The following is a 26,219-nucleotide window of genomic DNA, read 5'->3' as shown; positions in this document are numbered from 1 at the left end:
CTACAATGATAAACTTTGACATCACAATGACGGGCTAATATCCTTATGTTTATAGGCTGCTGTGATAGTTGTTTGGTTAGGCTATTTGAGGTAAGACCTATTGCTGCATGACACATGTCCTTTATCAAATGTATAGGGACCAGAGGGAGATAGCATGCCTACTGTGCTGCACTGATGGGTTATGTTTGCTACCTCACAGTAATATTACTGGTCAATTCAGCGTTACAATAGCCTAAACCTATAACCTAAGAGAATAAAATTAAATATATATATATACACATTTCCAAATACAGCACCAGTCAAAAGTTTGGACACACCTACTCATTCCAGGGTTTTTTCTTTATTTTTTACTATTTTCTACATTGTAGAATAATAGTGAAGGCATCAAAACTATAAAATGGCACATATGGAATCATGTAGTAACCAAAAAAGTGAAACAAATCAAAATATATTTTATATTTGAGATTCTTCAACGTAGCCTTGATGACAGCCTAGGCCTATAGCCTATAAGCAGTCTTTTTGTAACATTGTTTTGTTGAGTGGACTACATGTACATGAATCCAAAAGTGAATCAATTATCCTGGATGATGACCCCTTCTCTCTTTCTCTCTCACACACACATTACATTGTTATGTCATTTTCTTGTATTACTTAAAGATTGTTATGATTTTTTTAGTAAATATTTTCTTAACTCTATTTTTTGAACTGCATTGTTGGTAAGTAAGCATTTCACAGTAAGGTCTACACCTGTTGTATTTGCCGCATGTGACAACAACAAAACATTATTTGATTTGACACACGCACACACACACACACACAGTTCACTCTGTAAAATTGTAATGTGAGAACATAAAATTGCAATGTGAGTATGTAACATTAATCAGCACATCAATAGTTAGTTCATGAGAACCCAGCCATTTAGTTCTCAATTAAAAGTATGGACCACAGCTGGATCAATGAACTACAATCCTGTCACTGTTTTAAAGTTTAGAAACGTTAATAATCTTCACTTCCGATAGTTTTGGAATCCTTTGTAACTTAACTTTCACATCAGGGTGGAATAATCTTTCAAATACAAAATATACACTTACTGTATGCATTTTAGCAAAGTTACATAATTGTTGCACCCTGCAGAATTTTCAAAAACACAGCCCCCAGCCAAAGTACAAAACTTCCTCCCCAGTTCCGCGCCATTGGAAATTGGAGGGGAGGAAGTGTAGTCTCGGTTTGAGGCAATGTTCTTTCCTAAATGGCACAGTAAATGTAGCTTTTGTATTTGAACAATTATTTCTTGCTTATATGAAAGTAAAATTCCAAATGTTTCCAAAACTGTATCGCGTGTGAGGTGTATTTGCATTTAGACAGCATTTTGTCAGGGCTGAGTGTCTGGTCATTTTTCTCACAAGGCAAATGAGGAAGTCCAGTGGCTCAATGTAATGCAATGGAATTTGAGCCATGAATAAGGGATTATCAATAGCATCATGATATAACAAAATGGCTGCTTGCACCTTCAATTAATTTGCCTTTAGTGAGTGTATGGATATTAGTATTGACACAAATTTGGTTGAAATTAATACTATTTCATGTATTTGAGTATTAATGACCGTGTTAGAAATGAATTGAATTGAATTAATTACGTTTTGAATGTAATTTATGAAAACAACGCAGTTTTAGGGCAACCCTATTTCCTGAAACGCTTTGCTCCGCCTATCTTCTTTACATTGATGGAAGCCAATCACAGTGCAGATTTTAAAGCGGAAATGACGCAAAACTTTGTTTTGACCAATGTAATTTGCTGAAAGAGGTAAACGTCTGTCTCCTTCATGCGGATTAATATGCCTCCAATGGGGAACATGTAGCCCGCGAATAATTTCTGTGTGTTCTAGTTTATTAGCGTTCTGTCTTCGTATTGGAAAGGGTAAGTATTTAACTAGAATAGTTTATGGTTTACTTTTAGTTTGGGTGTCACAAATAATATTTATTTTTGTGCCGTAAATATACCTAATATGCACGCTAAACGTTACAGTGGAAAGGCATCAATAGCGTAGCCTAAACGTTGTGAGTCAGTTGTAACATTACGCCGACGCAGAATGTATTTTACCCAAAATGTGGGGGGGGTCTTATCTCTTTGGAATGCGACTATTGCATTACGAGATCATGTCTTCTGCAATACATGTATATAACTTGTTAGACTCACGGAACGAACAGCTGTTTTATTTGAGTCATGCACCTCAAATCTGTCATGCATGTAGAGAACTATTTTTTGTCCCCCGCCCCTTTCGTAAATTTCCTAGTGGTTGCCAGGGACATTTAGCGAGAAATTATGTCACAATGAGCTACAGAAGAATAATAGATTAACTCAATTATGTATATATATATATTTTTTTTAAATGGCCCCAAAAAATTGTCAGAGAAGCAATGTTTTCATTCAATACTTTAATAAATATTTTTATATCTTTAAAAATGCATTTGGATAAGATTATTTAAATCCTGGACAGATTTTCTATATTTCTGAACCCAGGTCTCTGAGTCACATTGTCATCATTCAATCAATAGGCTTTTTTTTCTTCAATACTGTAGATTATGGCAGGTAGCCTAGTGGTTAGAGCGTTGGACTTGTAACCGAAAGGTTGCAAGATTGAATCCCCGAGCTGACAAGGTAAAAATCAGTCTTTCTGCCCCTGAACAAGGCACTGTTCCTAGGCCGTCATTGAAAATAAGAATTTGTTCTTAACTGACTTGCCTAGTTAAATAAAGGTAAAATAAATAATAAATAAATAAAAGTTACACAAACACGTGACAGTTATAAAATACTGATATTTATTCAAGCAACAATGGTCTTTTTTAATGTACTGTATGGTGTTCTGACACTGTTCATAGTTCTCCAGCGATAGATCTACACTTATGACATTAGACATTTTAACCATTCAGTGTGTCTTAGTTGTTTATTAGACATGATTTGATCCGTTCAGCAATATGGACAGCGATTTATTCATGGAGTGTGAGGAGGAGGAGCTGGAGCCATGGCAACAGATGTATGACGACGTGGAGGAGGAGTTGGAATTCATAGAGGGCGACAACGACAACGGTGAGCATGCCCATTGGCCAACTATTGCCACAGAGACAGACTGGCACACCCTTTTGACTGTCATCTTGGTGACGGACTGATCACTGCGTCCCTTGTCATGGTCTGAACATGTATGAATGGTCAATGACTCAGTCATATAGTCTGTTAGCATAAGACACGCGTCAAACTCATTCCACGGAGAGCCGAGTATCTGCGGGTTTTCGCTCCTCCCTTGTACTTGATTAATCAAATCCAATTTTATTTGTCACATGTGCCGAATACAACAGGTGTAGGTAGACCTTACAGTGAAATGCTTACTTACAAGCCCTTAACCAACGATGCAGTTTAAAAAAAATACCTACAAAATAAAAAGTAAGAGATAAGAAAAACAAATAAATAATTAAGCAGCAGTGAATAACAATAGCGGGGCTATATGCAGGGGGTACCGGTACAGAGTCAATGTGCGGGGGCACCGGTGTCGAGGTAATTGAGATAATTATGTACATGCAGGTAGGGTTGTCAAAGTGGCTATGCATAGATAATAACTGGGTAGCCATTTGATTAGCTGTTCAGGAGTCTTATGGCTTGGGGGTAGAAGCTGTTTAGAAGCCTCTTGGACCAAGACTTGGCGCTCCGGTACCGCTTGCCATGCGGTAGCAGAGAGAACAGTCTATGACTAGGGTGGCTGGAGTCTTTGACAATTTTTAGGGCCTTCCTCTGAAACCGCCTGGTATAGAGGTCCTGGATGGCAGGAAGCTTGGCTGGGCCGTACGCACTAGCCTCTGAAGTGCCTTGCGGTCGGAGGCCAAGCATTTGCCATACCAGGCAGTGATGCAAAAATGTTGAGAATCAGCGTGGCGGATGTGTTGTTACCTACCCTTACCACCTGGGGGCGGCCCGTCAGGAAGTCTTGGATCTAGTTGCAGAGGGAGCTGTTTAGTCCCAGGGTCTTTAGCTTAGTGATGAGCTATGAGGGAACTATGGTGTTGAACGCTGAGCTGTAGTCAACGAATAACATTCTCACATAGGTGTTCCTTTTGTCCAGGTGGGAAAGGGCAGTGTGGAGTGCAATAGAGATTGCATCATCTGTGGATCTGTTGGTGCGGTATGCAAATTGGAGTAGGTCTAGGGTTTCTGGGATGATGGCGTTGATGTGAGCCATGACCAACTTTCAAAGCATTTCATGGCTACAGACGTGAGTGCTACGGGTCTGTAGTCATTTAGGCAGGTTACCTTAGTGTTCTTGGGCACAGGGACTATGGTGGTCTGCATGAAACATGTTGGTATTACAGACTCAGACAGGGAGAGGTTGAAATTGTCAGTGAAGACACTTGCCAGTTGGTCAGTGCATGCTTTGAGTACACGTCCTGGTAATCCGTCTGGCCCAGCGGCCTTGTGAATGTTGACCTGTTTATAGGTCTTGCTCACATCGGCTGCGGAGAGCGGGATCACACAGTCATCCGGAACAGTTGATGCTCTCATGCATGTTTCAGTGTTACTTGCCTCGACGCGAGCATAGAAGTGATTTAGCTCGTCTGGTAGGCTCGTGTCACTGGGCAGCTCTTAGCTGTGCTTCCCTTTGTAGTCTGTAATAGTTTGCAAGCCCTGCCACATCCGACGAGTGTCGTAACATCCGGTGTTGTACGATTCGATTGGCTTGATGAATTAAGGTCAGTAATTAGTAAGGAACTCCCCTCACCTGGTTGTCTAGGTCTTAATTGAAAGGAAACACCAAAAACCAGCAGACACTAGGTCCTCCATGGAATGAGTTTGACACCCCTGGCATAGGACTATGCTGTGAATGTAAATAAAATCAAAGTTTATTTGTCCTGTGTACAGGATACAAGGGTAAATAGTACAGTGAAATGCTTACTTGCAAGCTTTTCCTCAACAATGGAATATTCAATATCAATGGTATAGAAGTAAGAAATACAGAATAGAAACTGAAAGAAAGAGCTCAGAATCAATACTAGGTGAGATCAAATAAAAACACGAGAATGGACGCTAATTCTCATGTAGTTCAACTGTACCTTGCTGTTTATGCCATTGTGTGTTTCCTGCAGTCTGTGAAGCCACCTTTGTCTCCTCGACATCCCGAGAGACTCCAATTCCCAGCATACCCTCCCTCACTCCCTCAGCTGCACAGCGTGTCCTGGCAATGGTTTCCAACACAGTCCCGTCCTCCTCCTCTGTCTTGCAGCGCACCACTACAGCACGTGAGTTGATGTTTTGGGGGAAGCATGGTGTCTCAAACGCACACTGCCCAAAGGTTAAAACCGCTGTCGTTACTTTCAGAAACACAGGAAAAGCTCAGGAATTGATTTTCATTATTTGATTGTACAGGAGTATTTATAAATGTGTTATACACCTCGGAGTCAGAAACTAAAGAGAATGCACAAGCTGCTCCTTTTTAAAGTGGCAACACTACTGATTATACTATACAGTAGGCCTACCCTTAGAACCAAGGGCTGAAGCAGTTGTAGCAGACATGAGTCATGGTCTCGTGATGAGGTAGCCCAGGCCTACGACTTCAAAATCAGTTTCATTCTCAGCAAAGGGGGAATGTCCTCTTGGTCTAACGGTCAAGACATTGGTTTCTCCCTTGGTAGACCGGAGTTCAGATCCCGCCCTGGACACTAACCACTAGGTTGTCCCCCTTCCTCTGTGTCCCTCAGCTCCTGTGTCGTCATCGGTGTTACCTCAATTTATGGTCCCCACGGGAGTCCCTGGTATGCCCTCTCTGGTGCCATCTGGCATGGTCCAGGGACAACAGCTGATCCAGATCCAAACCCCTACAGGTCTGAGCACCATGCTACTGCCCACAGCTGTTAACCCTGGTGCCGGCCCGGCCAATGCCCAGCAGATCTACTTCACCCAGGTACGGGCTGCATCACTGCTCACGGATCTTCTCTGGCCTGCTTTGGTTCAGCTCAGCAAGGTGGAATGCATTTAAGAATGTATTTAACTTCATCTCATTACTATATCTCACAGGGTTTCCCGGTCCGAAACGTCAGGCCTGGGCAGAACCCTATGGGGATAGTTCTGAATTTACAGCAAGGCCAGATGATTCGACCCATCACCCTACTCTCTGGTAATTGTATATCTTTATATCTTTAATTTCAGCATCTTTATCCAATGCTATTTTCACAGAGCTACAATAGACATACAGGGGTCCCAAACACTCATTTTTGAAAAGTCTCCAGGAAGCAAGTTATTGACAGCAGCCATTTTGGACAACATGGTGTATAGTAACACCATTTTGTTAACAGCCCCCTCTCTCCTATGGTAGGACCTGGAGGGCAGTTCTTTGCTCCGTCTATGGGGATGCCTCAGGTTGTGACCCAGCCTGCACAGATTAGGCCCACTGCTGGCCCCAGTGGTGTTTTACGGCAGGTGGCGCCCGGCACCTTTGCCACTATGCAAATCCCTGCCACCCTCACCATCCGCGGGGCGAGTCACGCCCCCCTCACCACCACGGCTAGCACCATGGGCACCCGGCCCACTCTACTCAACACTTCCTCACAGCCTCAGATTTGTAAGTTCTTATTTTATGGGTGGGTCTAAATTCAATGAAGTACAGCTTTTGTATCTATAGTGAAATCTGTTGAACATCCCCTGCTTTCCTTTGTGCTATAGTGAAATGGAACCAAGTCCCAGTCGCTCTCCAATCGCAGCTTCTGCAGATCGTCAAGAGCAACAGCCAGGCCCATGTACCCGTGGCCACGCCCCTGACACAGGACAACACCAAAGGTACAGTAATTACATCCATATCAGATCTATTGCTCATTATCATATGCCCTCGCTGGTTCTAAGTGTGAAAATGTCGCTGAACAGAACATCGGGCAAATGTTTCCCTGTTCTGTTTGTTTTACAGTTGATCAGGAGGTGAAGATATGCCCCCGATGTGGAGCCCAATTCAAAATGCAAGAAGCACTTCAAGGACATATGTGTGTAAGAAGCTTAATCATATGCACCATAGAACATTCCAGATATTAAACCATGAACATTCACCACTAATAATGATGAGCATGATGGCAATTTAAACCTCATTGAATTCCCCCCTCACAGTTCTGCTGTCCAGACCTGGTCAATACTGCTGGGCCTTCCAGCAGCAGTGGCACTCAGAACCCCCTGCCAGAACGGGCTCCCAGCTCCAACCCAGACCCTCCGCCTAAGGTGGTTATGCTAGTGGATGATTTCTACTATGGCCACTTCGCGGGCCAACAGTCCCTGGTCGACAGCCAGCCCACCAAGCTGAACTACTCCTTCAAATGTGTCATCTGCCCCAAGAGGTCCAATAGCAACATTAGGTGAGGATGGGGTCACCTGCTACACACACACACACACACACAGTATGTACACATACAGGCTGACCATAAATTGATTTGAAATGACAACATTTAGGGACAGAAGTATCAATCATACGTATCTGGACCACTTATTCAAGTGTTAGAACTATGCAAATCTCAATTGATGGAAGGATGTTAAGTGTGTGTGTGTGTGTGTGTGTGTGTGTGTGCGTGTGCGTGCATGCTCGGTAGGCTGATGGACCACATGAAGCAGCACCCAGAGATGACTAAATGGGTGGACCAGCTGACCTCCTGCCAGCACTGCTTCCGCCAGTTCTCTACCAGCGCCCAGCTCCAGTACCATGTGGAGAATGCCCACGGGCCTACTCAGTCTTCCAGTACGCCCTCACATATTACCAGACTTACATATTCACCTGTTGTTAATATGCATCCTGTGAGATATATATATTTTTTATGGTAAAACTAAGTTGCATTTGATGGACGATTTCTGATTGTTTTCTCTATTGACCGTGCAGCATGTTGTAAGATCTGTGAGTGGGCGTTTGAGAGTGAGCCTGTGTTCCTGCATCACATGAAGAACACCCACAAACCAGGAGAGATGCCCTATATTTGCCAGGTTGGTAACCTTTCACCTCCAGTTAAACAGGATCGAATAAATGCTGGCCTCTCCATTTACTCTCAGAACCACACCTTCCTGAAATCCCATCCCTTCTTCTTTTCAAGGTGTGTCGGTACCGGTCTTCTTTCTTTTCTGATGTGTACAATCACTTCTGTACCAATCATGCAAAGACATGCAACCAGCTGTGTGTCTACTGTCTGAAGGTCTTCAAGAGCCCCAACTCCTACCAGCAGCACTACATACGACACCAGGTAGAGGAACAACCCAGGCCACATTTTACGTAATTTAGCAGACACTCTTATCCAGAGCAATTTACAGTAGTGAGTGCATACATTTTCTCGTACTGGAACCCCGTGGGAATCAAACCCACAACCCTGGTGTTGCAAGTGACATGCTCTACCAACTGAACCACACAGGACCATAAAAAAGTGAGGATTGTTCCCATTTAAAACTGTTGTAAAGAATTTACTTAAAGGAAGGTATTTTCTTAAAGTGCAAAGAAGTATTTTTGGCCTGGTTTCCCACACTCATATTATACCTAGTCTTAGATTAAACACCAATCTCAACAGAGAATCTTCATTGTAAGTGTGTATTTAGTCCAGGACTAGGATTAATCTGGGTCTGGGAAACCGGTCCCATATGTTTTATAAAGGCAGTGATACTGCAAAGTAGGCAAGAAAAAGTGTTTTGTAAACTCTTGTACAAAGACAAAAAGAGATCACAGTTTCTTCTGCAGTTTATGTATAGCCCTGAAACGCTGAACGCAACTCTTGATTTTTTTCAGGCCAGTAGAGCGAGTCACTGCAACAAGTGCCGTTTGCAGTTCCTCTCTGCCACGGACAGGATGGAGCACAAAACCCACAGCCACAGGACCTTCCGCAAACCCAAGCAGCTGGAGGGGCTCCAACCTGGGACTAAAGTGAGTTGATGAACAGCTTAATTTCACTGATTAGACCTTCTCTTAATTGTGCCACAAAGTGGCGTCATCCACAGAGAAATGTCTTGCCACTTTATCTACACTCTTAGTAGAAAAGGTGCTTTCAAGAACCGAAAAGGATTCTTCTGCTGTTCCCATAGGAGAACCTTTGAAGAACATTTTTTGGTTCCAGGTAGAACCCTTTTTGGTTCCATGTAGAATCCTTACAGAGGGTTCAACATGGAACCCAAAATAAGGATTCTACATGGAACTCAAAAGGGTTCTCCTATGGGGATAGCCGAAAAACCCTTTTGGAACCCTTTTTTTCTAAGAGTGTAGAGATTCAGGCAATTGACTTGTTGGACAGAACAACGGTTAACCAAAAAGAAATGCATGTCCTAGATCAAGAAGGAGTTATATTAGTATAGGTATAGTATTCATTAGTAAAATGGGGTTAAACACTGTGTTGTATTCTTGTCTGTGTACTTAGGTGACCATCAGGGCATATTCCCACCACAAGGGACAGTTGCCCAAGAATGTACCGATGGACTATAAGACAACAGGCCCCACTCCTCAGGCAGGCCAGACCTACACCAACATACAACATCATCTACAACATCATACCAAACCACCTCCACAAACAACCAAAACCACCATGAGGAAATCCATCAAGCAGTTGGACCTGCTCACCAAGTTTCAGAAACGGAGGTGAATAATAGTCATATTGTTGTGCATGGAGTCTTCTATCATTCATCTCAGACTTAGTTTTTGATTGAGAAGTGTGACAGTAGCGCCAGCGCTGAGAGCAGGTATAAATATAATCATCATTTGGTGGGTGTTTGTATTTGTTATATTTCACACATGTACAAGTGTGTATTAATACGTGTGTGTGTGTGTGTGTGTGTGTGTGTGTGTGTGTGTGTGTGTGTGTGTGTGTGTGTGTGTGTGTGTGTGTGTGTGTGTGTGTGTGTGTGAGTGTGAATTGGAAATACGTAGTTTTTTTTTGCATATCCCAACTCTCCCTGAGACACCCTTGGAGGGTTGGCTTATGGCCAGGGTGATGTATAAACACATATATTGTGTCTGACCTCTGTGTGACCTCTACAGTGTGTCTCTAGTCAAGCAGCGGTGCATGGAGTGCAGCTCAGACGTACCCAGCTTCCCCGACCACTACCCCACCTTCGTCCACTGTGCCGTGTGCCCCTACAGCACCTGCTGCTCGCGCTCCTACGCAGACCACATGATTACGTGAGTCAAGCTTCAATATAGATCATGTTTTATTAGTTAAAGAAACAATAGTTCATTCATTGATCATAGATGACTTGGACAGTTTGATAGCGTTCAATTCTCTTGTTGCAGAAATCATGCACCACGTATGAAAACCAACCGGGTCCCCCTGCACAAGCGGCCACCCCCTTGGTAATGGACACTTTTTCCGCTGTGTTGTTTTTTATATTTTTTGCCTTGCCAGTTTCTAGGGATACTTGCCAACCTTCTCTCCCTCTGTTCCACACAGCTATTTGAAGCTGTGGTGTGAGGTCTGTGACTTCAGCTCTCAGACAGGTGACCTTATGGCCAAGCACCTGGCCCAGGACCCAAGTCACGGCTCCAGCACCTGCACACCAAACGGTAGGTGTCTTCAAGCTCCTCACACAACTCCAAACAGATAGCATTTGCATGTCAGTTTTTCCATGGAAGGAGAGATGCTTTATGTGTGCAGTTTAGAAAATGTTTTGAAATTGCTAGCACAATTTATAAAGTGTATACTACTAAGTACAATGCATAAGCATTTAGATATTAACATTTATACACCATTAATCTTATTAGATGTACTATAACGTATAACCAGGATGGCAACACCCTAACAAAATGTATCTATTCATGGTGACATTTTGTGCAAAATGTGCCAGCAAAAGAGCCCCATGATTTGACAAAGATATCTAGTTGTGGTAGATTGCTGTCTTTATATTTTTCCATTTGCTTCGTTGTTTAACTTGGCCTGATGCCAAGTGTTTTGTTGCACAAGGTGTTGAGCTTATCTCCCCTTGTGAACACTGGAAGACATGGTAGGATTCACACCAGATATTGTACAGTGAGAGACATGGTACACACCAGATATTGTACAGTGAAAGACATGGTACACTCCAGATATTGTACAGTGAGAGACATGGTACACACCAGATATTGTACAGTGAGAGACATGGTACACACCAGATATTGTACAGTGAGACATGGTTCACACCAGATATTGTACAGTGAGAGACATGGTACACACCAGATATTGTACAGTGCCCGTAAAATCCCCTCATATAGGACACCAGAGGGGGTCTTCAAACATAAATATTTGTACTCTATATTGGTTAGAACAAGGCCTTATGTTCTGGTCATGTGGTTGCACTAAAGCTATTGGCCCTACCTAATGTAAAACTATTTTTACAAACTTGTAAACACAAAAATAAATATGAAATGGTGAGTGAGTATAGGCCGTGTGTGTGTGTGTGTGTGTGTGTGTGTGTGTGTGTGTGTGTGTGTGTGTGTGTGTGTGTCTACAGAAAGTAATGTGGCAGAAGATGAACCACACACTATTATTCACAACCACACACAACAGGTGTTTGTTACCACACATTCCCCTTCTCTTCATTAAGGAGGTAAAAGAACTCTACATGGCTGCATCCCATGTTGCTAGATCATCAACTAGATTCAGCCACGTGACGATTAGATTTTTTCTTGAGGGGATGGTCAGGGGGCCAAAACATAATTACAAATTGACCTCAAAGCCCAAACAGATATAATATTTGACTAAAACATCATTTCAATCCTTGCTTCCATTTGTATACGATCACATATCTCTCTATTATGCGTGGGAATACGTTGGAACAGAACATGTAAATCACTTGGCGCTGATTTGCTGGTGTGTTTTACAGTCTCATGTCCAACAAAGAGGCCTGCGGGCTGCCACTTGTGGAACCCTGCATTACAGGAACTGACAGATGTTGTACGTCAAGACACACTCCAAAGCATGTTTTGTGCCAAAGTGAATAGGAAAATGTGTGGAGTCTAAAAATGACCCAAGTGCAGAGGAGGAATGTCTTACCAAGGAGACAGTCTGCATACCAATCTGTTTTCCTCTGCCGTTTATGTTGTCTTCAGACTACTGGTCAGTTGAGAAGGTGTTATATTTTTCCCTGTTCTCTTTCTATCCACATGGTGTTGTAAAAGTGGACTTTCGCTGACATAAGAAATGGCCCAGTGTGTTTATAAAAGAAAAGTTGTCAACTTGGCTCTGTGGAGCAGAAGACTAACTGTTGTTCCTGTGATCCCCTCCCCTTCCCTCCCCCACAGAGTCTCTGGAGTCTGACATTGAGTTCTGCCAAGAGGAGGAGGAGGACAAATCCGGGGGGGATGTGGAAGTGGGGAGGTCTGAATGGGCGTTAATGGAGAACTGGAGAGAACCTCTGCTGAGAGGCACCGACTCCATAACCATCCTCGACTTCACAGAGAGCTGCGGTCCTCGCCAGTCCTTAAACAAAAACAGTGACGCTGTCGACTACTTCAACCTGCTCTTTCCGTACTCGCTCATGGAGCTCATCGCCAACGAGACCAACGCCAAGGCCAAGACCTGCCAGTTTCTTGGGCAGCGTGACCCGGACTGGGTCCCTGTCGCCGCTCATGAGATCAAGGGCTTCATAGGTCTCAGTATCCTCATGGGCCTTCAGAGCCTCCCAGAGCCTGCCAACTACTGGTCCTGGCAGCACTACGACAACTGCCACACCTTCTTCAGGGCCATGTCCATCAAGCGCTTCCAGCAGATCTCCAACAACATCTGGATGGGTAGTCTGCTCACCTCCATGGAGGAGGAGGAGGGGGAGGGCAGTGGCAGCGACAGGCTGCGTCTCTTCAGACCTATGCTGAGCATCCTTGGCGACTCCATGTGGGAAGCCTACCAACCCAACCGGTGCCTGGCCATCGACCGGGCCCTGCTGCCCAGCCTGGAGACGGAGGCCGGCCAAGCCAAAGGGAACCCTAAGGCCCAACCAGGGGTTTGGCTGCTGTGTGACTCCAAGTCGGGCTACTGCCACCGACTGCTCATCCACATGGGGAGGGAGAAGGAGAATGAGCTGGGGTTCAGTGTAGTTCCCCCCTTAGTGGAGGGACTCCAGCAGAAACACCACCAGCTCTTCCTGGGTAGCTCACTGGCCTCTGCCCCTCTCATGCAGATGCTCTTGGACAAGGGCATTTACGCCTCCAGCTCCTTTCCTCCACCAAGCCCCATCCTCCCCAGGGAGCTGTGGGAGCAGGGTCAGCTGGAGAAGCCTGGGGACTTCCTGCAGAGGCAGTTAGGTCCCCTGCTGGCCACCCGCTGGAAAGACACCAAGGAGATGGGCTGCCTGTCCACCAACGCCGAGCCGGGGCAGCCAGACACAGTGTGGAGGAAGTCTCAGACCAAAGTGGGCGAACTCAGCCCCATCGAGCGGCCCTTAGCCTTCCGACTTCTGCAGGAGAATATGCGAGGAGTGGACATCTGCAAACAGCTGCTTGCCTGCAACCCTCTAGGAGGGCTGCCACTAGACAAGCACTGGCGCAGTCTCTTCTGGTTCCTGGTCAACCTGAGCATAGTCAATGCCTTCATAGTGCTGCGGGAGAGCCGCAAAGAGAACCCACCGTCATGGGTGCAGGGCGGACTCTTTACCCAGGCAAACTTTCGCAAGCGCTTAGGGCACCAGCTAGCCAAGTGTGCAGAGAGACAAGCACGCATCCACTCTGAGAATAAGGAGGGACTAGCGAGTGTGCGAGAGGTTGCCCTGCAAGGCAATCCAAATAAACTAAGGCACAGATTGGTTAAACTCACCGCCAAGACCAAGAGATGCAAGAACTGCAATCTGAAGAACCTGCGCCATGAGAGCGTGTTTGGATGCATCGTTTGCAAAGCCAACCTGTGCAAGCAGCCCAGCTGCTTCTGGGAGTATCATGGCTTCTCACCCCACCACTCAGGTCAATCATTTATTTGATGCTTTGTAGATGCACACACAATATCATCTCGTGATACCAAAACACATACAGTATATAATCAATCCCAAGACTAGCTTCATCTCCATGAGTATACAAGCGTCAAAACATAGTCTGTGACTGCTTGACAGGGGAACTGTGAAGGTGAAGGATGATATTAATAATACATTATGATAGGGAAAACAAAGTCTACATAGTTCAACCTGAAACAGAAATGTTTGTTGTAACACTTACATTTAGCTGCGTGCTCTTTCTCTTCAAATCTAAATCTCTTATCCTCTCTTTTTGTTGTTGTACAGGCTCCCCTAATGTTGGATTCATCATGGAGGACATGAGGTACTTTACGAGACACACTCCAGCCGTTTCACCCTGGTTTCACACGATTTACTCCCCCCAAAATATTGTGATTAATTGAGATGTTTTATCAGTCATGCCTCAAATACCACTCATCTTTCTTTCCTGCTTTGTCTTTCTGCAGAAACACCACAGGAGCAGACCGCTTTGACGACAGCAGCGAGTGGGGTCCCTTAGGGCCAGAGAGTGACCTGGACGAGGCAATGGCCCCAGTGGAGGACATGGGCTCAGACACAGACAATGAAGAAATGGAGGTTGAAGGTCTTGGCAAGGACGTTGATGAAATTGTTCATGAAGGGGAGTCTAAACAGCAGCCTGCCGCATCTGATCCTCCCGTCACCCCTCCGACAGTACGCCCGGTGGTAAAAGAACGAGAGGACACCCTCTCTGTGCGTCTGCTGAGGATAGTGCTGTTTGCTCTGTGCTGCGGGGAACGTCAAGCCGCCAAGCAGCTATCCACCCAGTCCAATCTCATCCGGGCCTGGCTGAAGGATAAGGAGAAGCAGCTGGAGCGTGATGGCCGGGGACCCGGCAAGGGAGAGGCGGTGGAGCGCATGGTGGAGTGGGTCATGGCCCAGCGAGAGCAGCAGCTGCCGCTCAACGAGAAGAACCTTTTTCAGAGGGCTTCTGAGATCCACAGCCAGGACGGTCACAGCAGCGCCTTCCGTATCTCTTACGACTGGGCTGTGAGCTTCATGCTGCAGCATAGCCTTGGCTGGCAGGCTGTTGGGCGGACCGCCACGGTCAGCTGCCGCTTGCCACGCTCCATGGAGGACAATGCTAACTCCTTCACCAAGTTCACCCGCAAGCACATCCAGGCCCACGATCTGCCCCACACAGGCATAGCTGCCATGGACGAGCTGTCTGTCTTTGTAGACATTGAGGTGCTTGCAGATCCAGCCAAAGTGGACAAAGAAGATGCTCTCCAGCTGGTGGGAACCAGGGAACCTCTGGTCACCATCTATCTGTCAGCGCTGGCCGATGGCACCATGCTACGCACCCTGGTCCTAATCAAGGGGCAGCTCCCCAAGATGCAGGGCACAGGCCTCGCCAACTCTGTCCTGCTGGAGGCCAAGGTGGAGGGATTCACCAGGGACGAGGAGTTGGCGCTGTGGGAGTCTCTGGTGTGGCGCCAACACATGCTGGACCAGAACAGGAGTACCAAAGGTATGCTGATCCTGGACGGCCACCGTGGACACGTGTCTAAGGACTTCCTGATCACCCTTGGTGCCACTGGCACCCTGCCGGCCGTGGTCCCCGCTGGCTGCACCTGCCGCCTCCAGCCCCTGGAGATGTGCCTGAGGCCCGTGCTGCAGAGTTTCTTGCTGGCCCGCTGGGCCCGGCTGGCTGCCGAGGGTGGGGCAGCAGGGGTCACACACAAAGACCTAGTGCAGCTGCTAGTGGCCTGGCTAGTGGAGGCCTTGTCCTACCTAGAGGAACAGCCTGATCTGCTGCGACAGTCCTTCCACCTTACTGACTTGGTCCCTGGGCAGCGGGACCAGGAAATGACCAAGACTCTGGCAGAGACCCAGTCAGAGCTGATGAGTACTCTCAGAGAGGCCCTGCTAGGTCCTGAGGTTCTGGAGCCAGAGTCACCAGCAGAGCTCGAGCAGGAAGACAGCAGGGGTAAAGAGGACATGGAGGCTGGAGAAGAGAGGCTAGATGAGGAGCAAGAGGTTAAGGAAGGGAAGGTAGATGAAGAGCAGGAAAGTGGAGAAGGAACGTTAGATGAGAATTACAAGGCAGCTATAGAAATGGACACAACAAAGGATAACATCTTGGAAAAGGTAGAAGAAGAGATGGAGCCGCTGCCAGAGAGCCAGGAGACTGGAGGGTCCCATGAGGAGGTCTCCCCATCTTAGTCCTTCCCTTTCACAAACTCTGAGTTGAATACTGCTCTTCGGTCCTACTCAAGAACATCTGCCGTGTTGCCTTAGGCCACACAGCCTGTGGGTCTTCCCTGCAAATGGCCACAGAAGATTACAGTGCATACTGTTAAAGTACAATTGGTCAACCTTGTAACGTTTTTTATGTCATCAGTGTGGGGAAACTGAGTGGGGATCCCTTGTTGGACTTGACTGGTTCTACGTTTTGCTTTAATGAACACTGATGCACAACAGACTGGATCCAAACTCCATCAACTGTAAGGCATGTTCTTGTGGTGGAAGTTGTTTTAGTGGTAGAAATCAATTCTAAACAGATCATCAACTGAACACAAAACATTTTAAGGTGCTATACTGTACATTAATGCATTTTTAATTCAGTTTGAGAATATTTACTATGCCATGTTTAGCATTTTCTAAAAGTTCAATGCCTTTTTGACAGATTGGTGTTGGTTTACAAATTTGCCACCAACTTTTGCTTCCTTGTCCCTTATTGCACTCAAATGACTTTACATACATTCTTTCCTTACCTTGAAAGTAACCTAATCTATGGGCTATAGAGACTCAGCCATATTGCTAGAAGGCTAGTGATGACTAGGCCTACAGCTATATAGAGTATTCTATTTATCTTAAGGACTTATAAACAAATGTGATTTGGGTGAACTACCATGTTCTCCTGCCTGTGTCTGTCAATAGATTGTAGTACTGAGGAAGGCTTGACAAGCTTGAGAAATGGTGGGAATGTTGAATTCCTTATGGAGTTACATAATATCTAATGCATTTTGCAGATGTCCAATATGTTCTTTAACAATTATCTGAACTGTACCTCATTTGTCACAGTCATGGACACACAGAGATTAAATTAAATGAATCCTTTCTTTTCTGATTTGTCTTTGGTCTGCTCAATACTTCCAAAGGGACATGGGGGATATTGAAATCGTGACATGGTCAGTCCTGAAGATTCTGAATCTCTTGTAAGAAAAACATTTCCTAATCAAATGCAGGCGTGAGGCAAAATCTGGGATATTTCCTGCAGCTCAATGGTCATTTTCATGAATGACATAGCCTAGGTTTACAATTCTTGATAAAATAATACTTAAATGTTTTATGGGTTTGTAGTAGATAATTCTATCATATCATGCGGCCTAATTCAAAATATACGTTTGTAATACTCAACTGTTTATGTTTTTGATGTCATTTGAGTCTGTAATGTATATCTTAAAAATATGATTAAAAAAGCAAAGTCAATCTTATAGATTAAGTCCTTACATTCATAGCTGCGTCTCATTTGAAATAGGTTGTTTTTGTCTACGGACTGAAACACAATATTGTTAAACCTCCAGATTGTGGCTTTAACCTCACATTCCCCCATATCGAGTTACGCAAGAGATGACCCCTTGACACAGTCTAAGTAGGAAGGTAGCACGAGTTTAATAGACCGTATATCTAATCAGTATGGACCATAGGAAATAAACTGTAAAACAACACTGCATATGTATTTTATAGTGCACTGAACATGTTATTTTGCTTTGCGCCAGAAACGTGTCAGATAAATGTTATGTTGCCGTCAAAGCACTTGACGAAACCGGTTGTAGAAAGTTATGTCAAACTAGAACAGAGGACAGGACCATCGCGCTGGGGTATCTCTTCGTTCATATATTAATGGATAGTTCGTTTGGCATCGCCCTGTGCCCCGGTTGGGCTGGGTTTATGTCATTTTGATCAATCCATTGTCCATTGGTCGCAAAACGGAATAACCACCGAGGGCGAAATGCACTCAATACTTATTTCTACGTGCAACGTTATGTTGCCAAAAACACTCCCCTTTCCTCCCTCAATCCATTTACCCTATAAAACCCGCACCAAGCATTGCTCCACTCTCATACCAGCTGAAAGAACCCATAGAAAGCACGGATTCCTGTGGATACCTCGGACGAAGAAAGTCTGCAAGATGGGTTTGTCCAATCTTCTTGCTTTTTCACTCATTTTCGTCACTTTTAGGAAATCTGTCAAAGAACGTTGAAATGGGGAATGACAAAGTTAATGATTGAACGTGGACTAGAACATAATGCTAACCACTCCCATAGTGCCAGCTTTTCATTAACGTAATTTAACCTAGAGCTGAATGTGTTATTGCATTATATAAATGCATATTTGAGTAAGACAACCAATGAAATATGTCCAAAACGAAAATAAGTGTGAGTAATTGCGCACGTACGTGCGGCAGTTCTTGTTGAAAATATGTGAATCCAACATTGATGCAAGATACAAATCCACATTTCTTTGGACCTGCAACAGTCAAACCCATTAAATGAACGGAAGCTGAACTTGTGGGCTTGTATTTCTTAGAAGGAAATGTGTGGTGAAATGTTGGACTGGAGACTAGTTTCCTCGAAGATTGCTTGATATCTGACATCTGTTGTGGTTTCCATATGTTTATTTTTTTCTTCACTTTGTTTCTTAGCTGCAACAATGGTTTAGGCGGAAACCATTGTTTACCATGTGTAAGGAAAAAGGCACAGCTTCGATCATGACGAAGGCAATCATTTATTCCAAGTAAAGGCAGCACTAAATTATGGCAGGATTTGGTACAATAATACAAAAATAAAAACATGAGCTGGCGCACACCCAGAAAATAGTTAGTGTGGAGGTGCTGACTAACGGCGAATAAACTATCAAAATAAATAAAGTCGCACACTCCAAGTATAATCTCCCAGCAATTGAATGGGTATTTACCAACGTTTCGGAATCACTGTGCCTTCCTCATCTTTATTTTGATAGTTTATAGGATTTGGTACAATGCCAAAGACAACCAGCACTCTGGATCAGCAGAGTCCTTCTAAGTTCCACAGATATACATAGACATGTCATTATCTCACTTCGCTTTATCAACAGTAGCCTTACCATTCATGCTAATGAAGCTTATCTGAAATCTATACAGTCTCTGAACGATTGTTGTCTAGACCCAGTCACCATAGGAGTTTAGGACCCTGAGATGGGCTTTAACCATTGTTGTTCTGTAAATCAAGGTTACTGACCCAACCCTGTCAGTCTCTTGTGAATCGATGTCTGCACTGTTGAATTGCTATTATTCTGTAAATCAAGACATGCGTCCAAGTTGGCATAGCCTAAACCACTTTTTATTACCATTAATGTAGTGGCTGTGATTAGGGAGCAGGAACTCTGTGGGGTGTTGGCACCATAGTGGGAATGTCAATTTGTCAAATGTTTTTATTTTTGTCAAATCTTACACTTAATTGGCCTAAAAATAGTTAACACTGTTAATCTGTAAATATCTGTATGACCTTGATATAGAATGTTCTGATTCTGATGTATTAATTAACAGAATCTGCACACTGGTATACTCTCAACAGTGCTCCGTTTATTTATTTGGACCCTAGGGTCAAACATTGGCTGGGTAAATAATCGTTGCATTTTTGGGACCATGTTGTGCGGATTTGATTTGTTCTCTGACATTCACAATCATAACATTACAGATATAACATTGCATTACAGATTTGTACAGTAAAAGTGCATTTACCTACTATTCTGATGGCTGCCAGTAACGGCAACCTTGGGAAAGGAAGACAAAGTGGACAAGTGAATGTCTCCTTTCACACACTCATTCTGCAACAGTTTTACAACAAAAATGTCTCTCTACATGACTTACCTGTGATGAAACTACTAGGTCATTTTAAACATATGCCTAACAACTGTATGACGAATGCATATATGACTTGTAGGTGTGACAGTTTCTGTGGTTGTTACCTGCCATAGATGTCCAGCAGTAATAGTAAACACAGATTGCTGTGTGTGGCAGTGAAGTTATTTTGAGAACTTGCTGTTTGCTTGTGTTTTTCCAGCAACTAAATGCACAGGCTGTGGACCTGGCTACAAAAGCCCACTGGATGCCATGAAGGGTGAGTGTTGTTTTCTGGGAAACACAAGCTTAGCTCACCCCATGTGTTTTAGGAGGGATTGACATTAAGGTCTAATGGTCACTTGCCCATCGTACAAGTCGGGACAATTTTATTTATTTTATTTTTTTTGGTTGCTTGAGTTTGTCAGTTGCATGAAAATGTTGTTTACACACACAAATGCCATAAATTGTCTATATTTTACTGGAACTTTGAGGAACCAGACATATCAGTTTTAGGCTACTGGAATTGTTTGCGGTTTGATTCTTTGCGCTTTGTGTTTGGTTATATTCAGTAACCACCTCCCCAGATGGGAAAACCACAGCAGGCTCAACTTACCCCACTGGTCAGTTGACTAGGAAATAGTGCAACCCTTAATATCCATCCCTCTTTGGGATTTGCGGTTGTCATGGTCCTTGTTCTTGTGGTCAGGGAGGAGTGAATGACGGTAGTGCCTCCTGAAACGGGGATCTTGTTTTTGAAGGTCCACGTGAGGAGATTGTGTACCTGCCCTGCATTTATCGCAACACTGGCATCCAGAAACCAGACTACCTTGCCACTGTCGACGTGGACCCCAAGTCTCCTACTTATTGTCAGGTACTGCTGATCTATATCAAACAACCACTGCCTTGCTTTTGATTTTCACACCTGTCGTCATTAGTCAGTGGTCGGTAGTTTAAATACTGAAGAGATGACAGTATTATACATGACCTTTGACCTTGTGGATTAAAGAGTGACCTGGTAATGTCTGCGCGTACAGGTCATCCACAGACTGCCCATGCCCAACCTGAATGACGAGCTACACCACTCTGGTTGGAACGCCTGCAGCAGCTGTTTTGGCGACTCATCCAAGAAGCGCAACCGACTTATCCTGCCCTCGCTCATCTCCTCCCGGGTCTACATAGTGGACACTGGGACAGACCCCCGCGCTCCACAGATGCACAAGGTAAAGGGTCACCCTTCTACAGCAGGTGATGGGTTATAGTGATACTACAGAACTCGGTGACCATGTTGCACAGCTAAGGTTTTTTTTTTCTTCAGAACATCAACAAATGACACGCATCAAATCCAGTCAACGCCACACAATGTCATACAAGGAGCTCCAGCACACGACAAATCAAAAACAGACAATTGAATGTACAGATTTGGTCAAGCCTCGTACCCATCTCTCACCAACAGCCTGTAGCCATCTTCTCAAATATGCATCATTTGTTTTTTAAAGGAAAGTGTCCAAACCCATGCAGGTCGTAATCTGATCTAAACCAAAGGATTGCTTCCTCACAGATTGTGGAGCCCACAGATATCTTCTGGAAGACGGGCCTGGCCAACCCCCACACCACACACTGCCTGGGCAGTGGCCAGATTATGATCAGCAGCTTGGGAGATCCATCTGGCAATGGCAAAGGTAGGAGGAGACAACACGCTGCAGTAGGGGGACAGACGGTGTGTTCTGGGCAAAAGAAAGCAGACAACACCTGATGCTTCTCTCCTTGTCCTCAGCCTCATACAATGTATGCAACCTAGAAACACTTTACTCTGTATCATACAGATAAGAATAGGGATTAATAAAAAACATGCCTATATTTAAGCAATGAGGCCCGGGGGGTGTGGTATATGGCCAATATAGCACGGCTAAGGGCTTTTCGTAGTCATGACGCAACAGAGTGCCTGGATACAGCCCGTAGCCGTGGAATATTGGCCATATACCAAAAACCCCTGAGGTGCCAAATTGCTGTTATAAACTGGTTACATATGTAATTAGAACAATACAAATAAATGTTTTGTCATACCTGTGGTATATGGTCTGATACCACAGCTTTCAGCCAGTCAACATTTAGGGATGGAACCACCCAGTTTATAATAAGGGACTAAAGGCTCTACAATCCACAATGATAAAGAATACTGGGCGGGGCAAGGGAGTGTCATTTAGACAAGTTAATATTCATTTGGATTAGATGACTGATGCAGGATGTGTTTCTCTCAGGTGGCTTTATCTTGCTGGATGGTAAAACGTTTGAGGTGGTTGGTAACTGGGAGCTTCCTGGTGAGGCGGCACCTTTTGGTTATGACTTCTGGTACCAGCCCCGACACAACGTTATGATGAGCACCGAATGGGGAGCGCCCAAAGCCCTCGCCTACGGTTTCAACCCGGAACATGTCAAAGAAGGTGTGTAAATAGAGGTGATACGTGTGTTTGTATTACACTTGTTGAGAACAATGTTTCAATGCTGCTGTTCTGTCTGCAGGTCTCTATGGATCGAAGATCCACGTGTGGGACTGGACCACTCACAAGCGGCTACAGTCCCTGGACCTGGGGGAGGAGGGCGCCATTCCTCTGGAGATCCGCTTCCTCCATGATCCCGCCGCCACGGAGGGCTACGTCGGTTGTGCACTCCAAGGAACCGTCTTCCGTTTCTACAGGACCCCAGTGAGCAACACATTCATACATAGGAAAAAGTAGAATAACATGTATGATCTCTCTTGCTTTTGTTTTTGGCTGAGTGTCTTCTAAAATGGTACTGTCTCAACAGAAAGGAGACTGGGCTGCTGAGAAGGTTATCCACGTCCCCAGTAAGAAAGTGGAGGGATGGGCTTTGCCAGTGATGCCAAGTGAGTGTGTGTGTGTGGGGGGAAAATGTTGATGGGAGAGTACTGCAGATTAGGGATACATTTAACACTTCCAGTACATATTGAACATTTGGAATTGGGTGTAACTACCCGTTCCATAATCAAATGGAAATACCAAATTAAATGGGTTTTCCTGAATTTGATGGATGCTGTGTGATCTGTTCATCTCAGGTCTGATCACAGATATTCTGATCTCCCTGGACGACCGCTTCCTATACTTCAGTAACTGGCTGCACGGAGACATACGACAGTATGACATCACAAACAGGAGGAACCCACGTCTGGCTGGCCAGGTGAGATCACAAGTTTACAAAATGGCGGATTTTTATTATTTTACACCCACCAAAAATGTTTCATCTTACAGGCAATGGACAGAGGTATTAAACATGACAAGTGCATATGTTTTTTTATTTTTTTATGTAGCTACTTAAATGAATCATCATCTTCATCAGTCTGCCTATGTGATGTGTACCTGTGTTTGGGTCAAGCAAGCGTCCTCCTACATTTACATGTTGGTCATCTAGCAGACGCTCTTATCCAGAGCGACTTAGTCAGTTCATTCAACTTAAGGTAGCTAGTTAGGACAGTCTCCTGAAATGGTTAGTTGTCCACTGACTGTCCATCTCCCTGTGTATTCAGCTCTTCTTGGGAGGGAGCATCCTAAATGATGGCCCTGTCAAAGTACTGGAGGACCCAGAGAATCAGAGCCAACCACCCCCACGCACAATCAAGGTGTGTAAGAATAACAATCTATGCCCAAACTCACGCTTCACATACACTGGCAGAATGTTTGCAGTAGGTCAAAAGTAGGTGTTTAGGTTGCATTTGTAAGGTGCAGACAACGACTTGTGTGTACATGTGCTCCACACCAGGGGAAGAGGATCCCAGGGAGCCCCCAGATGTTGCAGCTCAGTCTGGATGGGAAGAGACTGTACGTCACCACCTCTCTCTACAGCGGCTGGGACAAGCAGTTCTACCCGGAAATGATCAAGTGAGGACCTGTTCATCTGTCTTAGATTTTTCTATTACTCAGTGGTGTGTAGTACTTTAAAGTATTTTTAATTAAGTAGATAATAGTCTTTTGATACTTAAGTATATTTAAAACCAAATACTTTTAGACTTAAGTAGTATTTTTCTGGGTGACTTTTACTATGAAGGTATCTTTACTTTTACTCAAGTATTACAATTTCCCACCACTTTACTTGTGGTCAATGCACACAAAATGTCAGTAACAGGTTTCAGTTGTAAACTATTGCTCTTATAAGTGTTTTCAATATCATGGGCTGCTTCAATAAGATCTTTTGAACACCAATAGCTAGAAACACTATCAAATGGAATACTTGACTCTATTTCTTATTGTCCCTTGTCTGTTTCTCTCTTTGCCCTAGGGAGGGTTCTGTTATGATGCAGATTGATGTGAACACAGCCAATGGTGGCCTCAAGGTGAACGAGAACTTCCTGGTCGACTTTGGGAAAGAGCCCAATGGCCCGGCCTTGGCCCACGAGCTACGATACCCTGGGGGAGACTGCACCTCTGACATCTGGCTGTAAAGTTACGCAGGAGGCCCCAGTTTTCCCCCTCTCATTCCCACCATACTTTACATAGACTTCATGTAACTTATATTAGTTGGGAACGGGTGGGGAAGGAGGCATCCTCTCGAGCGTCATGCCCAATAATGCTGCCTAATCATTCCATGCTGCTTTGCTTTAAATGCGTAATTGTGCCTTAAGTCATATCTCATCTATGGACCAAATGTTATGTCTGTTACTTCTAATGCCAGTGGTTTTAAACTGAGGTTTAAAAAAATGAGAACATATGGAATTCATAGACTAACATGTGATGGTGCGGTATAGCCTACTGTTTTAAGAATATGAAGACGTTCTAATTTTCATAATTCCTTAATGGCCCGAGTGTGTGTTCAGCAGGGTTGAATGAATCTGTATGTCTGGACTATTGATTACTCTTAATTTAATAGTAAAATGTGTAGTGAAACATGTTTTACAGGGTTAGCCATAGTAGTACAGTGCCCCTGTAGTAAATTAGGGTTCAGTGACTTGCTCAAATGCACATCAACTGATTTTTCACTTTGTTGGTGCAGGTATTCAAACCAGCAACCTTTCAGTTACTGGCCCAACGCGCTAACTACCTCTAACCACCAGGCTATCAATTCTACTACATGAATAATGGTTTGCATAATTATTATACAGTTCATTTGATTTAAATACTCATTGCCCTACATTGACTACACGTTCATTTGCAAGATATCAATGGTTTTAAATAATACATTGAATAAATATACTGCATATTCATACTGGTTTATAGAATAATAATTGATCACTGAGTCTCATGGCTATGGTTCATTACACTACACGTCTGGCATGACCTTGAAGCATGACCCTTAAGCAAATCTATCAAGTGATATCAAAAGCTTTCTCAAGCTTGGGTGAGTCAGTTACCCACTGGCCCAAATATTATCTAAAGTGTATCACTGCAATGATTTATTTTAAAGGACTAAACATTTTGGCATTACTGGTTTGCATTGGAAAATAACTCCAATTAACATTTGATGGTGGCCAAGTTGTGTGAACTGGAGCAAAGTTCCTTTGGCTGGCTGGATTTATACTTGCTCAACACTGCCTGCTACTGCCCACATCAGGCGCAGGTGACCTATAAACTTTTCTCAATTTTAATCCAGGCATGATTTGGGCAGCTACTTTCCTACATCCCTAAACATAATCAAACTGTACTTCTTTCAGATCCAATGGTGTGGTTAATTAACAGAAGTGAGAAAAGAATATTGTCAGATAATGCAAATAGATCATTGCTATCAGCACAGGAGTCCCATTTTTCATGCCAGGCTTGGCCATACGTGTGTGTGACAGAGTGGAAATTCCAGAGGGGGGGGGGCAAACACTCCACACAAACACACCCAAGACGCACCATGGTCTGGGGCAACAGTACTTCTAGGTCTCAGGAGAGCAGTAGCTACATCCTCCTCCTGCATCCCCAGCAGCTAGGCAGAGCACAACTGTGTGATCCAAGTCAAAGCACTGTGACAAAGTGGGGAAGCCCCTCATACAACATACTGAACAAGCATACTATTGACCCATAAAAAGCATTTTTGTATCTGTGGCAACAGTACTTCTACATCTCTGGAAGCTTCCAGCGGTGCACTTAGCCATCCGCTATGACAAATTAAACAAGTTTATGGTAATGAAAGGTATATTATCAATACATTGGTAAAGGATAGGCCTATGTCAGTGGAGGCTGCTGAGGGGAGGACTGGTCATAATAATGCCTGGAATGGAGCGAATGGAAACCATGCGTTTGATGTTGTTGATACCTTTCCACTCATTACCATATGCCTGTCCTCCCCAATGAAGGTGCCACCAACCTTCTGTGGCCTATGTATAATACAGTGGTAGTATAGTGTACTCTACCCTATTACGCACTTTTGGATGTAGCTAAAATGTTACGTTCTTTCAGCAATTTTCCATGTTTTACAACAATATTAATA

The 26,219-nt window shown here is 44.3% G+C and overlaps 2 protein-coding genes across 7 annotated transcripts; both read left to right on the top strand.

Moving 5' to 3' along the window:
• The first annotated feature begins 1,790 nt into the window (after positions 1-1,790).
• Positions 1,791-17,042, top strand: LOC106606069 (pogo transposable element with ZNF domain). Of its 3 annotated transcripts, none has more exons than XM_045719072.1 (20): positions 1,791-1,918; positions 2,973-3,088; positions 5,131-5,283; positions 5,743-5,945; positions 6,059-6,158; positions 6,357-6,602; positions 6,704-6,817; positions 6,942-7,018; positions 7,136-7,377; positions 7,609-7,754; positions 7,893-7,993; positions 8,101-8,247; positions 8,781-8,915; positions 9,403-9,620; positions 10,020-10,160; positions 10,272-10,331; positions 10,429-10,541; positions 12,255-13,904; positions 14,219-14,255; positions 14,398-17,042. In XM_045719072.1, the coding sequence occupies exons 2-20, from the start codon at positions 2,977-2,979 to the stop codon at positions 16,133-16,135; spliced, it is 5,733 nt and encodes a 1,910-aa protein (XP_045575028.1). In that variant the 5' UTR covers positions 1,791-1,918; positions 2,973-2,976; the 3' UTR covers positions 16,136-17,042. The 3 variants fall into 3 exon arrangements, with proteins under 3 accessions (XP_045575028.1, XP_045575029.1, XP_014057632.2); XM_045719073.1 differs by having other exon boundaries at positions 1,810-1,918; positions 2,942-3,088; XM_014202157.2 differs by lacking the exons at positions 1,791-1,918; positions 2,973-3,088; positions 5,131-5,283; positions 5,743-5,945; positions 6,059-6,158 and having other exon boundaries at positions 6,445-6,602; positions 6,942-7,014.
• Positions 17,043-17,961: 919 nt separating this feature from the next.
• On the top strand, positions 17,962-25,011 carry sbp1 (Selenium-binding protein 1). 4 transcript variants are annotated; one of them, XM_045717678.1, is made up of 13 exons: positions 17,962-18,111; positions 20,020-20,076; positions 20,369-20,419; positions 20,558-20,670; positions 20,834-21,019; positions 21,358-21,478; positions 22,058-22,240; positions 22,320-22,501; positions 22,605-22,644; positions 22,873-22,994; positions 23,341-23,433; positions 23,574-23,692; positions 24,090-25,011. In XM_045717678.1, the coding sequence occupies exons 1-13, from the start codon at positions 18,108-18,110 to the stop codon at positions 24,250-24,252; spliced, it is 1,434 nt and encodes a 477-aa protein (XP_045573634.1). In that variant the 5' UTR covers positions 17,962-18,107; the 3' UTR covers positions 24,253-25,011.
• Positions 25,012-26,219: the final 1,208 nt, after the last annotated feature.

The sequence above is a fragment of the Salmo salar genome, chromosome ssa05 (genome assembly GCF_905237065.1).
Source record: "Salmo salar chromosome ssa05, Ssal_v3.1, whole genome shotgun sequence".
NCBI lineage: Eukaryota > Metazoa > Chordata > Actinopteri > Salmoniformes > Salmonidae > Salmo > Salmo salar.
The sequence above is the reverse complement of the archived record's forward strand: the minus strand, read 5'-3'. Positions and strand labels throughout refer to the sequence as shown.